Below are 15,809 nucleotides of genomic sequence, written 5' to 3'. Positions count from 1 at the left end.
GGCTGGATGTGGCTCTGGGCAGCCTGGGCTGCTGGTTGGTGACCTGCACATAGCAGGGGGTTGGAACTGGATGAGCATTGTGCTCATTTTCAACCCAGGCCATTCTATGATCCTATGAAGCTCTTTCAGTACAAGCAGAGACAACGGAGCACAACTGTTACATCCTTGTATCTGAGCACATCCAAAGATATATCACCTTCACATGGGCTACAATAGGATCAGGCTGCTTTGACAGCCTACACTGAGTAGTCATTACAAAATAGCTACATAAAATGTAAGCTGAATATACCATGGTCCAGTTCAGACAGCTTCTGTAACAAGTATGTCATGACTTTCTTTGCCTACTGAAATTAATGAGTAAAATACAATGGTGTAGTTAATTAATATAAGCTTTTTCTTACTATGTGATCCTCTGTACATAAAACAGAATAATCATAGAAAGGAGAACGCCAAGAATTCCAGTAAGTATAACGCTGGTATAGAAGAAAGCCATAGAGAGATTACCCACAGCACTGAACTTCATGGTAAGCAGCACCTGGAGATCTCAACATGACTGCAGACAGCCCACTGTGTAGGTTTCACACATGAACAAAAGGCAAGCTTTGGCTCAAAGAAGTTGTGATCTAAAAAGATTGGCATTAACAGTTACATTAAATAATGTTCTGGAAAGTAAATTATTTATTTTAGATACGAATAATGCAGATCACTGCTGTGAAATTCAGACATACCTAAACACTCCCACACAACTGAAGTTTATTAGATATCTTTGCAAAAATCAGAGTAATGCACACAGAAAGGAATATATTCAAACTACTCATGTGCACCAACTGGTTCTAAATTAGTTGTAATCATTCAGGAAAAACACATATCATTGTGGTCTACTCAAAGAAAACATACTTGCAATCAATATACAAGTCATCAGCAAAACCAGATGTCAGGCTGAGATTAGGGAACAACACAAATCTGATTGTTCTGTCTGTATAAACTTAGGATCACAAAATTTTACAATGGTTTGGGTTGAAAGAAGCCTTAAAGCCCACCCAGTCCAAACCCTGCTATGGGCCCATAGCAGCACAGACTGCCCAAAGCCCCATCCAGCCAGGCTCTGAGCACTGCCAGGAATAAACCACCCACATCTTCTCTGGGCAGCCTGTGCCAGGGCCTCATCACTCTCAAAGTGATTTTATTCCTTATATCTAATCTATCCTTTTAGTTTAAAGCCATTATCTCTTGTCTAGTCAGTGCATGCCCTTGTAAGAAGTACTTCACCATCTTTCCTGTAGGCCTTTTTTAGGTACTGGAAGGCTGCTAGAAGGTCTCCCCAGAACCTTCTCCAAGCTAAACACCAGCTCTCAGCTGCCTCCACAGGAGAGGTATTCCAGCCCTTCGAGCATCCCTGTGGCCTCCTTGGGACCCACTCCAACAGATCCATGTCTTTCCTGTGTTGAGTGCCCCAGGCTGAATGCAGTACTCCATGTTGGAGTTGGATCTCACGAGGCAGAGTAGAGGGAGTCAATCACCACCCTGACCTGCTGGTCATACTGCTTTGGATGCAGCCCAGGATATGGTTAGCTTTTTGAAGCACAAACACATACCATTGACTCTTGCTGAGCTTCTCATTCCACACATCATCCAATTCCTGCTCAGGGCTGCTCTCAATCCCTTCTTCACTCACTCTGTATTTGTGCTTGGGATTGCCCTGACCCAGCTGCAGAACCTTGCATTTGCCTCTGTTTAACTGCACGAGGTTTATGCAGGCACATGCTTCAGCCTGTCAGGTCCTTCTGGATAGCAGATCCCTGCCTTCCAGTGCACCAACTGCACCACTCAGCACTCAATCTCACTATCTATGTCACCAAAGATGTTGAATAGTACTGGTCCCAGTAGTGACCTCTGAGGAAGACCACTCATCATTGGTCTTCACTTGGACATTGCAACGCTGACCACAACTCTCTGAGTGTGACCAGTCAAACCAGTTCCTTGTCCACCAAGTAGTCTACCCATCAAATACGCATCTCCTCAATTAAGAGACAAGGATGTTGTTCAGGACAGCGTCAAATGCTTTGCACAAGCCCAGGTAGATGTTGACAGTTGCTCTTCCTTTATAAACCAAACCCCATTACAGCAGACCACCAAATTTTTCAGGCATGATCTGCCCCTAATGAAGCCATGCTGGCTGTCACCAACCACCTCTCTGTTTATCGTGTCTTAGTGTAGTCTCCAGGAAGATCTGCTCAGCGATGTTGCTAGGCAAAGAGGTGAGACTGTCTGGTCTGTAGTTCCCTGGGTCTTTCTTTTTTTCCCCTTTTTAAAACAGGGGTTGTGTTTCCATTTTCCAATGGTAACATCACTCTGGAAAAATGGTAATCAGTGCTGCTCTAATCCCTTCTCACCTAACCCAGATCACTAAAAATTAAAATGCAGAATCACAGAAGTTCAGAGTTGCTGAGGTTGGAAGGCACCTCTGGAGGTCATCTGATCTAACCTTGCTACTTAAGCAGTGCTACTGAGAGCAGGTTGCCCAGCAAAAAAAAAAAAAAAAAAAGGTCCAGAGAAGAGTGATACACGTTACTAGAGGCAAATAAAAAGACTTCATTTGAGTTAAGAGAAAGAATGTTTAGCTCAGGGAGGAGGTAAGAAGTACATTGACAGTAGTGTATAAGATGAATGATCAGGGGAAGATAAATACCATGTTTTTATGCTTTCACAGATACTTGGGCAAAAGGGATCTCCAACTTTTCAAACACATTTTAGCATATAAAATTAAACTAGGTATAATTAGCTCTCCCAAGGTACCCCCAGAGACCTTTGCAGGACTTAGAAGGAATTACATATTTATGTGAATAATAAGAATGCCCACAGCTGCAACAATAGGATACTCTGAAAATCAGGATAAGGGAGTTTTTGTCTACAGCTATAAGATTTGTAGCCACATGTGAATTAGCCACTGACCACAGAGGAAGGTAAGAGAGAATGACAAACACTGTCATCATCATCACCTGTGTTATTGCTGAGCCTCTAAGCTTCAGTTGAGACAGAATTCCACAGTGTTAGGTGCAGTACAGGGACCTCTTGTGCCAGAGAGAAAAGATAGAGCTGGAAAAGCTGCACAAGGACAAGATGGCTGCTCTTTAATGACTCTGACCTGGGCTGATATTAAGCAGCCCATCATTCAGTGTTCTTCAAACATTCTATCACATACTCATGCTTTCCCAGAAGGAATTCAGGTGGAATTGAGGTTGCCTGTACACCACCCCTCCTTACACAATGCCTTGACACAGTTCTACAAACTGGTCACATGCAATCAAAGCAAGTGCAAAACAAGCAGCTGGGTGCTGCACCTGTTAAGAATCCAGAGGTACAACTCTGAAGTTGCCCCAGAAAGAGCCAACTGATGCTTTCAAAAACATATTTGTTAAGAGAGCTCAGAGATCTTCTGGCTATCAGAGCCAGCAAAAATGACATTAGACCACGTGATACGTATCAATCATACTTTACTCAAAGCATTTGGGTACAAACAGATCTCTGATGCCAGTTGTATGAGAATTGCCATAATTTTATGAAAGACAATGGTATGCCTTAGGATGAAATCCTGCTTTTCACCTGCATGAGCAGCAGACGTAATACTGAAGCATGTACTGGTTCTGAAGAAATGCACAATGTCTGGACTGGAGAAGAATTCCCATTCTTAAAATATGGGCTTGCCACATGAGATAGTACTGTTACGGGTCAGACTGACAAGGCTCCCTTTGCAAATGTTGATTTCAGTTATTCTGACCTTGGCAAAAAATAAATTAAAAAAAATATCTGGAGTCTGTTGCAAGGAATTGCTCCTCCTACAGATTTCTCTTTTTAATAGTAAAAAGACAGAGAGAACAAAGATACAAAAAGCACCTGAGCTCCCTAAAGAAGAAAAGTAACTCATTAGTTGCTGAACCCTTCCAGACAGCAGTGCCTGGTGAGCACTTTGGACAGATATGCTAGTACTACATTTTGCTGTGTGCTATCTGCCACACAACTGGGATTTGCTTACAGCTGATTAACATAGGAAGCTTGCATATTATGCATATCTAAGAGGGAACGTAGCTTGATCTAATGCAAAATAAGAAAGATACTGACTGCGTAGCAAGCAGAAAATGGCTGCTCTTGCATTTTATGAAGACATACAGCAATGACCCTGAGTTGAACCTCTTGAACTTTCAAACAAAATGATTTTGTCTAAGTTGTAAAGTGAAATTCACCAAATGCCTTTGCAGAAGTGCCTGTACTCATGGATCTCAAAGCACTTCACAGGTATGAACAGAAAACGAAGATCCTAAAAAAAAAATAAAATAAAAAAATCCTTCCTTAGATCTCAGAGGACTTAATGCAGTTAAACCTCCCACTGTGACTTGCTGACTAACAAACACCTCAGAACAGAATAGAAAGAAATGGAAAGTAATGTGAAGAAGTCATCCAGCACTTCTCTCTGCACTGAGATCAAATATATAAAAAAAAACCCTGACAGGTTTTAGCTAATTTGTTCCAGAGAAAAATTCCACAGTTTTTATAGGTAACTTCAGTGCTCAACCATCCATAAAGCTAGCAAGTTTTGCCTAAGACCTAACACAAATCCTCCTTGGCCAGCCAAAGGTTATGGGCTTTGATCTCCTTGCTCAGCCCTCCTCCTTTGGTTTGGCTCAGTGTTTTACAGTCGAGATCACTGAGTCACAGAAAAGTTCAATGATATCTGAGGGTCACACATTCAGCAACACATAACTCTCAGCACTCCCCATCTCTCAGCATTGGCTCAGAAAAGCCCAAGGAAGGCAAGCAGAATTTCCAAGCCCACTGATGGACGTTGTTACATTGATGAGAAACTGATGTTCTGTTTCTAACAATATACAAGCCTAATGGAAGAGACCAAAAGACATTACTTCCTGCTCTGTTGTCAGCTTGAAGAGGGAGAAACACAATGAATCCAAAACTTCCATCTCCTCCAAAGCCTCGCACAGGAAACTTAGATCCCCTATGGGGCTGGTATTAAGGTTCTGCTAGAAGACATAACTAAGAGTAATGGGATGAAATTAACTAAGAAAATTTCCTAACTGAATTTCAGGAGCTAATAGAGCTCTCATTTTCCCCAGGGAAGCTGTGGAAGCCCCGGCGCTCAGGAGAGCTGCAGTAATAGTGCTTTCACAATCGGAAGAATTTCTAATAACGCATGTCAGACCTGATATCACTCAGAGCCAGAACCATGCACAGGGCTCTGCTGGCTTGCTGGGACCGCTGCAGAAGTTGCTTCTTCAGGAGGATGGACAGCAAAAATCAAAGGACACTTCTTCAGCAATGCCAGTGCAACTGCCAGCGTGACCGTGCTTTCAGCCGGAGCAGGAGCTCATCTAAGTCAAACCAAAAGACAAAACTGACATGCCAACAAAACGAATCATGGAAAATTTTTAAGGTTTCTTTTGGTAAGCTTTCCCTTCCCTTTGCTCTCAGTTATGCATACCTGTCATTTGCCCTGAACCAGCTCTGGCATGCCCTCATTGCACAGCAAGCTGAATCAATTCACAAAAATGGAGGGGGAAACACAGGTTGGTTTTTTTTTTGAACCAAGCTGAATTGGCAGGTATTTCCATCCGACAAGAAACATATCTGGCACAATGCAGGATAGCAGGAGCAAGGAAACCGAGGAGGAAGAATTGAGAAGGGTGATGAGACAGGATAACACCTAAGGGATGAGATGGTGACAAACTGTTAATTCAGCTCAGCTATATCACGAAGATACCCTCAGTATCTTCAGAAATCTAAACTCATTTCTTTTATGAATAAAGCTGCCTCGGATCACAAAGCCAAGTGAAGCACCTGACTCCATTTTGCCATTTATGCAATGGGGATAATAGGTATCAGTATCATCGACTGCCTTTAATTTTAATACATCTTTACAAAAGGATGCTTCAAGAGCAAAGTAAAGTATTACAATTAAAAGAACACACGCAATCAAACCAAATAACCTTCAACCAGAAAGAAAAGCCCCTCCTTTCTAGATAAACTGAAATACTTCGACTAATGGATTATTCATGTTGTCTAGAGCACAATCTATAGTTATTTTAATTTTTGGATAAAGCATATACTTAAAAAAGCCAACAATACTCAGGCCCTCCCTCCCATCAGGCTTTAGTGGCACTTAACAAGAGTGCCTTAAAATTGGTGTATTGCCATCGATCCTGCTGCTGATCTCAGATCATTCTTCAGTAACAATTTGCCTGAAAGAAAAGATAAACTTCAGCTGCAACATACGATTAGAAAAGCACAAATAACTTAAAGAAAAAAGACAGACAAGATGACACAGCGTCATTAAAAGAAGAAAAAAAACCCTACGGGGATTTTCAATTTCATAGTTCTAATGAGAGAGGTTGAAAAAGAGGTAAAGCAGAGGAAAAGAAAATCTTTAGGACAAGATGTAATGCAGAACAACACGAAGCTGAACCAGAAACAGACTTTCAAGTTTAACCTCAGGTTTGAACAGAAAGGACTGCTGAAGTCTTAGCTCTATTCCCAAAGGAGGGTAAAGCCACACGACAACATCACCACTCACAAAACTCAGCATATTTCACGAGTAGGAGGCTCAAGAAGAGAACAGGTCAAGGTTGATATCACTAGCACAGCAGTGAGAGGGAGCTTGCACTGCAGTTGTCTGAACCACACCTAGTCTGAAGTTAAATATAGAACTTTACTTTCTGGAACTACTGCTCCTCTTAACCTTCAGAACATAAATATTCGGAGCAATATTTGGGAAAAAAAAAAAAAAAAAAAGAAAGAAAGGAGAGAGAGGGAGAACAAGACCTTCTGGATCTTTTGTCCGAAATCTAAGCCCAGTGAGTAATAAACTACCCTGGGAGAATTTCCAAAAGAGCAGTAAAGACTGGAGAATTGAATTACAGAGACCGCAAGCTCTATTCTGGAAATCCAGTGTAAACCAATTAGTTTCTTTAATACACATACCCCACAAAAAGACACTTATGCACATCAGATACTTCAATATATGTGCTGGCCTAGCTGTAATCTTAATTATGATATTGCTGCCAACGCGATATAATTAATTGCATTGGAATTATTGTAGATTTGCGTTTTGAAAAGTCCTCGTCTTTCTTATTCAGTGCATGGGACAAATCCTGACTTGTTCAGTGCATTTTTGATTGGGGAGCACTTGTCATTTTTACAATCAAATTCAGATTCTTTCCTTGAAGTGCTCTCAGCTTTGATACACTGACTTTTAGCAACCGCATTTCATCCCAACCGACTCTAAGTCAATAGCACATACCACAATTAACTCACACAGCTTTGATCCTCACCAAAGCCTGTTTTGCTGCTTCACAGCAACATTTCAAAAGTGTACAAGAAAAAGTAGCTTTGCATCACCTACACAAGAGTTCCCATTAACGTCTAATTCAGCCCTCTTATCATAAGGCATTTAAATAAATCACTGAAGTAGGTCTTGCTGCAGAAGAGACCTCTCTTGTACCTAGGGGGAAAGGTGCACATATTCCTCATGAGCTGCATCAGTATGATGGAACTGCCTTCCGGATCCCTACTTCTCATTGCTAACTAGCCAGAAAGCCCAGGTGAACAAACACTTTACTGAGATACCCAAAAAAGCAGCTCAAAACTAGGTGCCTAAATCCCTGCGTGCACCAACAGCACATTAAGATGCTGTAGGACATACAAATGCAGCACAATGAAACATGCATTTAATTAAGGAATATAGTCCATTAAAGTGAGTAAGATGCCTTTGCTCACAGTCAAAACTTAATCCTTTAGAGGAAAATGCAAATTACAGCTGAATGGCCCCAGCCCACGCTCAATGCCAAACACTGGTTTGTGGGCCAAATGATGATTCCTGACCCTATGGCATCAAGCAAACCTGATCTGCTTGGGCGAGACAGCTGGAGTCTGGTTACCCTCATACTGACTGGTGCTTTGAGTCACATTACTGAAGAGCCTGGAGGACTTTGGTGTCTTGGAAGTGAAGTTAGTCAGCCTCTTCATAGGGCTCCCAAGTGAGTGTTTTTCTCTCATCATTTCAAACTTGTTACATAAAACATCTTTAAGCTCAGCTAAGCCAATGAGCATCTAGCAGTTAAACAACCATATTCCAAACTTGCCTTTCTTTTATTGCCATACAGCTTTTACCACAGTAAGAGTTTACTGTATTCTTGCCTCTAGGTAAAACTCTTGGCCATGCTTTCCAGTACCCATACATAACGTTGTGAAATTCAGTGTTTGCAAATTATTTTTAAAGCCAGGATGAAGAGAACATGGCAGAAGTCTCCATTTAATTAACCAAAAAACAATAAAACCCCTGCAGAAGAGACCTTACAGAGCGCAAAACAAGACACAGTGAACAAAACCAAGAGTGGCTAAAAGAAGAAAGAGAGTAATACAAAATTAGATCAGGTGATTACATATCTGCATACAGTACCTGATGATTTCCAATGTCAGTGCTGACTTGCTTCCTTCAATATACAAAAAGAAATCTTTCTAACAGACGTATACCAAACCGTTACAGCTCATCTGACTTCAACAGTGTCACAGCAGAGACTGGATTTAGGAGAGATATGGAAGAGGAAAGAACTTTCCTAACCATCTACTTCTGCTCTGTGATTCCACGTAAGGGAGCCTAAAGCACTATCATAATGCAAACAGCAAATAATAGTCGGCAGGAAAACACCCATGGCCAAGATAGCTTTAATTCTACCTCAAAGCAACCAAATATTTTACACACAAGTTAACAAGAGGATGGCATGGCCTTAAAGGTACACAGAGCTGTAACATTTCTGTAATCCTTCACATGGCAATCAGGACAGCCATGCAAGCATTTTGAAGTACCAGACGTTGTTCCCACGCTGCAAACGGGACACACCAGGTAAATGCAAACCCCTCTGCTATCAGGACATTACATTAGATGGGTCGAGCAAAGCAGAACAGATTTACATTATTTCAGCCAAAGCTGTGCAGTAAGTGCCAGCACAGAATATGGAAACAAACAGTTACTGGCCTCAGCCCTGCAAAGCTGCTGTGATGGCCTGCAGCCTCACCCACATATGTTCGGCTCAGTATTCTGGTATTAGATAAGGCAGATGTAGACATCCTCCTGATTCTAATCAGTTCCAAAGACCCTCACGCAAATAAGAGGAAGGAGCAGCAGTAAAGGAATGGCAGAAGCACATCCTAAAACTCCAATGGCCAAGGATTCAATGGATTTGCAAACTGGATGAAATGTAGTGTGTAAAGAACATCATCTAGTGCTTTCATCGAAAAGGAGGTTCCTTATGCTCCTGGAGAGAAGAAAAGTCCTCCCAGTCATTTAGCCTTTATCAGAATTTAACATTCATCTTTAAACTATGTTTGAGTTCACCAGCCCTTCATTATTATACGACATTAGCCATAAAAGAGAGATCATTGTAAGGAAAGGGAAGGGAAAAGCACATAGGCAGCAAGGAGACCTGGCTCAGAGAGTGCTTTGTCTCTGCAGGAGTGAAGAGTAGGGAGCTCTAATGATCACCTACCACTCTGCATATGTATTTGAAATATCCACTTTGCTCTGTACTGTTCCCAGTTCATGTAAAAGGGTTGTAAGAGCCTTTTTGGATAGGAAATCTATTGCTTGTCAAGGCAAAGTTCTGCATCCTGTACAATTACAGTGCTGCTGAAATGCCAGTATCGAATGTAAAATAACTTGAAACATTATGAGACTAAACCAGGAAAGTGGGAAGGAGAAATGTAGAGTATAAAGAGTGTGCAGAACTCCACCAAGAGGGGCAGGACTACATTGGATGGAAAGGTTTCTGCAAAAGAAAAGGACAAACTGAATGAACACCAATGCTCTCACAATGAGCAATGGGAAAGACTCCTTAGCAGCTACAAAAATATAATAGTGTCCAGAGGAGTACAGCACTTTTTAAAAACAAAAACAAGAGAAGGGCTGAAATAGCTCCTCCTACTCTATTATGTGGAATTACAGTTAACACTTATTGGCATGTGCCAATAAAGTACACCCATGAAAACGAAGCTAGCAGGAAAAAAGAATATTTGCATTGGCTTTAAGCGCCCCTCTCCAGAGCCCCAAAATGACATACCTTTCCATAACAGCCAGGCATTCCTTTCTCCACGTGAACCGACTGCCTCGCCGTAGTCTGAAGGTCCCAGAGGTAGCTGTGACTGGGGGAGGTGTCTGTCTCCATTCTGGCTCTTCTATTGGGATGGGAGCTGGTCGCATGCTTAACGTAGCCCCTAGGGATAATAAACACTGCGTTTCCTAGTGGACTAAAAATCATGCCCATTTCCTCACTCCTGCTTGTGGAAAAAAAGACAAGACAGATGATGAAACCATTCAAACTAAATAGTAAAGCATCATCAAAAAAAGACACCTTAAGGACATACAAAGCCAACTAGAGTTCCCATTCTCAGCCTCAGAGAAGTACCAGGTACCCACAGAAATCTAAGGATGACATAACTGAGCTTGTTGCCTTTGCTGAAGCCACTTTGGAAATGCTGTCTTGTCTTCATCAAGTGTCATAAAGAAGGGAGGAGCTGTGCCACAACTGATCTTTATTTAGGCTGTGTTGCTACCACTTTGGCCACAAAATGGGAAATAATAATCAATTGAACAGCAGTCTCAGAAAGCACAGTGTAAGTTTATACCCCAAGATATTCTGACTTGGCTGAAGAGCCAAGGAAACACTTGAAATCGTTCCACAGATAGAAGCACACACAGTGACCTGTGCAAACATGGGCCCCTGAGTGCCAGGCTGACTGCAGAAGGCACTGAAAGCAGATTAATATCACATCTTTCCACTTCGGCCCCCCATCTATGGATATATTTCTCCTTTCAAGAAGCCTGAGCTGGAAAGCATCAAGAGAGAGATGGGACCTGGCACAGTGCCTTTAGGAAAAGCCCTTTGAAACTTACCCGAATCCTTGCACAACAGCCTCTCAGTTCATAAATCAAGATAAATCAAAACACAGAGACCAATCTTTCATATAGCCCTGGGTGAGGGGCATTTCTATGTGAAACAGGGGATGCTCTGAGAGACTTGTGCTCAGCAGCTACCCCTGGAGGAAAGGAAGAAAGAGCTGCTCTTACATGGAAAAATACAAATATAAATCATACGAAAAGCTAAATCATCACCCATATCCCATAAGCACCCTAAGCACAACTGGATTTCATGCATTCTAAAAGCCTGGTGTTTTTTTTTCCCCCCAAGAGAAGCAAGTGGCACTGCTCACATGAGGAGTGTGCTACTGTGTGCATGTAAAAGCAGGGCTGGGACAGGAGAGGCCTCTGGGTCTTGCTCAGATTGGTTAGGATTTAATCACAAAACCATACTGTTTTAGTAAAACACCACCACTCATTTATTTTACAACACAGTTAAAGGGGTAAAGGGAACTTAGAGTTTAACCAATAAGCAAATTCCTACAGTAAAAACCAAGGAATTAGCTACTTATGCATTTGGCTGTGCTTCTTTGCAGAAATGCCCTATGAGTATTTTCCTTACTGGCATAGGGAGCAGAGCCCAGAAACACTTACAAACTTTTCCCAGGAGAAGTCTACAGGAAGTGAATCCCACCACCTCTGCCTTGTGTGTACAAGGACAGTGATTCCTGCCAATTCCCAATTACTTCGTTTTATTGACATATGAAATGTTTCCTATGTTGCCAATTCTTTTGGAGGCCATTGCAAGGAGAGTTCCTTATCTACTCTCTAATCTTTGCACGATCTGATGTCTGGGTCAGTATCAGGTTGCTAGGCTTTAAATACTTCTCCACAATTAAAATATAAATATTATTCATTTATTTAAAAGAGTCTGGGGAGAATGGGACAAGGAATTAGCTTTCCCTGCACTGCCTTAGCAATGTATTGTCCCCACCTAAGGATTTCATTTGTGTGTTCTCAAGAAAAAAGGAGAATATGGAAATATCAGTGATGCCTAACATGAAGAGATGCAGAGTAATTACATCAGATTTTGCAGACAAAGGCTGAAAAAACATCAGCATTTAAAGCATAAGTTTACTTCTGCTGCTGCCACGTTCACTTACTAGATTTTTATTTACATTTTTTTTGTTTAGTAGCCTTCCTATCAAATTTACCTATCAATTTACCCATTTCTCTTTTCTACAGGGTAACATCAATATCAGCTGCTGATATGGGAGAAGCATGCTGTGCATTACAAGCAAGTATACAACCCCTGTTTTTGCACATGAAGAGAGACAGAAGCATCTGAATGCATGCAGAGGCACAAGATGTGCTGGGATCTATTTGTGAGAGTGAAAGTGGTGGATTCAAGCACTGTTGCTGCATTTGGTAAGACAACTTGAGCTTTGTTTCATCTCCTGCAATTAAGTGAGCACTTTGGGATCCTATTTATTCCGCTCTTCCAAAGCTTCACTGCAATCTTCTCTCAGACCAGCTTCACTTCTTTACAACTTATTTTCCATTCCAGCTCCCATTTCAGATTCTTTTTACAAGCTCCTCAAACACCTTCTAAGAAGTGAAGCTTCTCTCTTCTGCAGAACAAGCAGAGCAAACGTAAGAAATTCCTGTCTTGGTACATGCATCAAAAAGCAAGAACCTGTAAGTGGTGTAGAGGTGAATCATCTGGGAAGAACTCCTCTCAGGGAGAAAAAGGAAAAGTGCCATCTCGCTACTTGCCAACACTGAGCACTTCTTGCAACAACACAGAGCTACCTCTATACTGAAAGCTTCACATGGCAAAGGCCTTCCTCTCGGCACGTCCCAAACACTACTCTGAAGAAAGAGAGCTGCTCTTAAAAGCATCACATGCAATTGCTGATCCACATCCCATCTCTCACAGAGGCTCTGCAGTACAAGAGTGATGCACAGAATGGCTGGAGCCAGCCTCAGGGCATCTCTCAGCTCCAAGAAATCATTTACCAGCAAGTCTCTGCAACAAATACCTACTGTATATTACACTGATAAGAAGAGATGTCATGTTTCATTTTTAGCCAGACTGACCTGAGAGCACATAATAAACACCTTCTAGTTACTCCTGAGCCAAACTAGAATTGAATCAGCAGCCTGCACACCAAAACGTTCCTTACAGGACTCATTGCTTGGCTGCGAAGGATCAGAGCAGGACTGTTGAAGCTCTGTAAAACAGTAAATCACCAACAGTACCTTTCACAGAATCACAGAATTGTAGGGGTTGGAAGGGACCTCTAGAGATCATCGAGACCAACCCCCTGCCAAAGCAGGTTCCCTACACCAGGTCGCACAGGTAGGCGTCCAGGCGAGACTTGAATATCTCCAGAGAAGGAGACTCCACAACTCCCCTGGGCAGCCTGTTCCAGTGCTCCGTCACCTCACCGTGAAGAAGTTCTTACCCACATTCGTGCGAAACTTCCTGTGCTGCAGCTTATGTCCGTTTCCCCTCGTCCTGTCTCCACGTACCACTGAAAAGAGACTGGCCTCACCGCTATGGCCGCCACACCTCAGATATTTATAAACCTGGATCAGGTCCCCTCTCAGTCTTCTTTTCTCAAGGCTAAACAGACCCAGTTTACTTAGCCTTTCTTCATAGGGGAGATGCTCCAGGCCCTTCCCCATCTTTGTGGCCCTCCGCTGGACTCTTTCCAAGAGATCCCTGTCTTTTTTGTACTGGGGAGCCCAGAACTGGACACAGTACTCCAGATGAGGCCTTACCAGGGCAGAGTAGAGGGGGAGGATCACCTCCCTCGACCTGCTGGACACGCTTTTCTTAATGCACCCCAGAATGCCATTGGCCTTCTTGGCCACGAGGGCACACTGCTGGCTCATGGCCAACCTGTCGTCCACCAGGACGCCCAGGTCCCTCTCTGCAGAGCTCCTCTCCAGCAGCTCATCCCTCAGCCTGTATTGGTGCATGCAATTATTCCTCCCTAGGTGTAAGACCCTACGCTTGCTTGTGTTGAACCTCATCCGGTTTCTTACTGCCCAGCTCTCCAGCCTGTCCAAGTCTCGCTGAATGGCAGCACAGCCTTCAGGCGTGTCAGCCAATCCTCCCAACTTCGTATCATCAGCAAACTTGCTGAGGGTGGCCACTATCCCCTCATCAAGGTCATTGATGAAGATGTTGAACAAGACCGGACCCAGCACAGACCCCTGGGGGACACCACTGGTTACAGGTCTCCAGCCAGACTCTGCACCACCAACGACGACCCTCTGCGCTCTGCCACTCAGCCAGTTCTCAACCCACCTCACTGTCCACTCGTCTATCCCACACTTCCTCAGCTTTGTTATAAGGATGTCGTGGGAGACAGTATCAAACGCCTTTCTAAAATCAAGGTAGATTACATCTACCGCTCTTCCCCCATCCACCCAGCATGTGACAGCATCATAGAAGGCCACCAAGTTGGTCGAGCACGACCTCCCCTTGGTGAACCCATGCTGACTACTCCTGATAACCTCCTTTTCTCCCAGTTGTCTGGAGATGGTATCCAGCACAAGCTGTTCCATCACCTTTCCAGGGACGGAGGTGAGGCTGACAGGCCTATAATTACCCGGATCTTCCTTCTTGCCCTTTTTGAAGACCAGAGTGACATTGGCTATCCTCCAGTCTTCAGGGACCTCCCCTGTTGTCCAAGACCTCTCAAAAATGATGGAGAGCGGTTCGGCAATGACCTCCGCCAGCTCTCTCAGCACACGTGGATTCGAGTATGAATCTCATGGGATATCCAGCCTCTGTTGTTTTGGTTGGGTGTTTGGTTGTTCAGTTTCTTTTCATGTGTTTTTCAGATATAGCTAAAGAGGAGCTACTATGGGAGTAACACAAGAGAGATTACATCCTGGTAATAACTACCCTTCTTCTTCCCTTTTGCTCAAGAAGGAAAAGCACAAGATGACCACAGCTGCCTTCCTATTACAGAGGACAAGCTGAAAGAAAGCATGCAGGCTAACTGGAGGCAGTCTGTAACCATCTGCAACTCCAACTCATCATTTCTAGGAGACAGCTTCAGGTTACAGGGCACAGAGGCAAAAGAAATGCTCAAGTTGCTCCATAACAGGCCTTCCACATTGCTCAAGACCCAGTGCCAGCCAAACTAATCAAGCTAACTATCAGCATAAAAAGAAGTATTTGTTTATTTAAAAGCCAGGGGCTCTAAAAAAATAATCAGAACATTACAGGACTCAATGCACTCATACACTGGCTTCTGAAACATATATTATTTATATCCTGCCAAAATGCTCGTGGCCCTCTACAAAACACAGGAGATGTGGTGCCCGTCCAAAAAACTCCATATCTAAATGGAAAGTATCCCTATTAATTGGTTTAAAGTCCTTTCAAACACTAGTATTTAGCATTGACTTCTTCCCCTCAACAAAAAAACTGCCTTTCACCCTAATTGGCAACTGCTTCCAGAAAAAATTACAGTCACTAATACAATGGAGTTTGCAGCTATGCTATTAAGTTTGACATTACTCATACCAGGAAAACATTGATCAAGAAGTGAAGAAGTTTTTAAGTAAGATTATTGCATACAGCAGAAAGGTTTTTTTGTGATCTTTGAGCATTTGCAGCATTCGTATCTGCTGTTGCCTGAACAATGCTCTTTAATATATTCATCAATGACATCAACAGTGGGTTGAGTGCACTCTCAGCAAGTTTGCAGATGACACCATGCTGTGTGGTATGGTCAACATGCCCAAGGGATGGGATGCCATCCAAAGAGACCTAGACAAGCTGAGCAGTGGGCCCAGGTGAACCTCATGGGGTTCAATAAATCCAAGTGTAAGGTTCTGTACCTGGGTCATGGCAACTCCCATTGCC

At 42.9% G+C, this 15,809-nt stretch overlaps 1 protein-coding gene across 21 annotated transcripts in view; it reads right to left on the bottom strand.

Annotated features, from left to right (window-relative positions):
• Positions 1 to 15,809, bottom strand: part of HMBOX1 (homeobox containing 1) — a 130,835-nt gene that overhangs the window by 38,164 nt on the left and 76,862 nt on the right. For all 21 annotated transcript variants that reach the window (XM_085218298.1, XM_085218296.1, XM_085218300.1 and 18 more), the window contains one exon: positions 10,122 to 10,275. In XM_085218298.1, the coding sequence (XP_085074424.1) occupies positions 10,122 to 10,275 (154 nt within the window). The remainder of the gene's footprint in view (positions 1 to 10,121; positions 10,276 to 15,809) is intronic.

This window comes from Meleagris gallopavo, chromosome 2 (assembly GCF_905368555.1).
Source record: "Meleagris gallopavo chromosome 2, MGAL_WU_HG_1.1, whole genome shotgun sequence".
In the NCBI taxonomy this organism is placed as follows: Eukaryota; Metazoa; Chordata; class Aves; order Galliformes; family Phasianidae; genus Meleagris; species Meleagris gallopavo.
The sequence above is the reverse complement of the archived record's forward strand: the minus strand, read 5'-3'. Positions and strand labels throughout refer to the sequence as shown.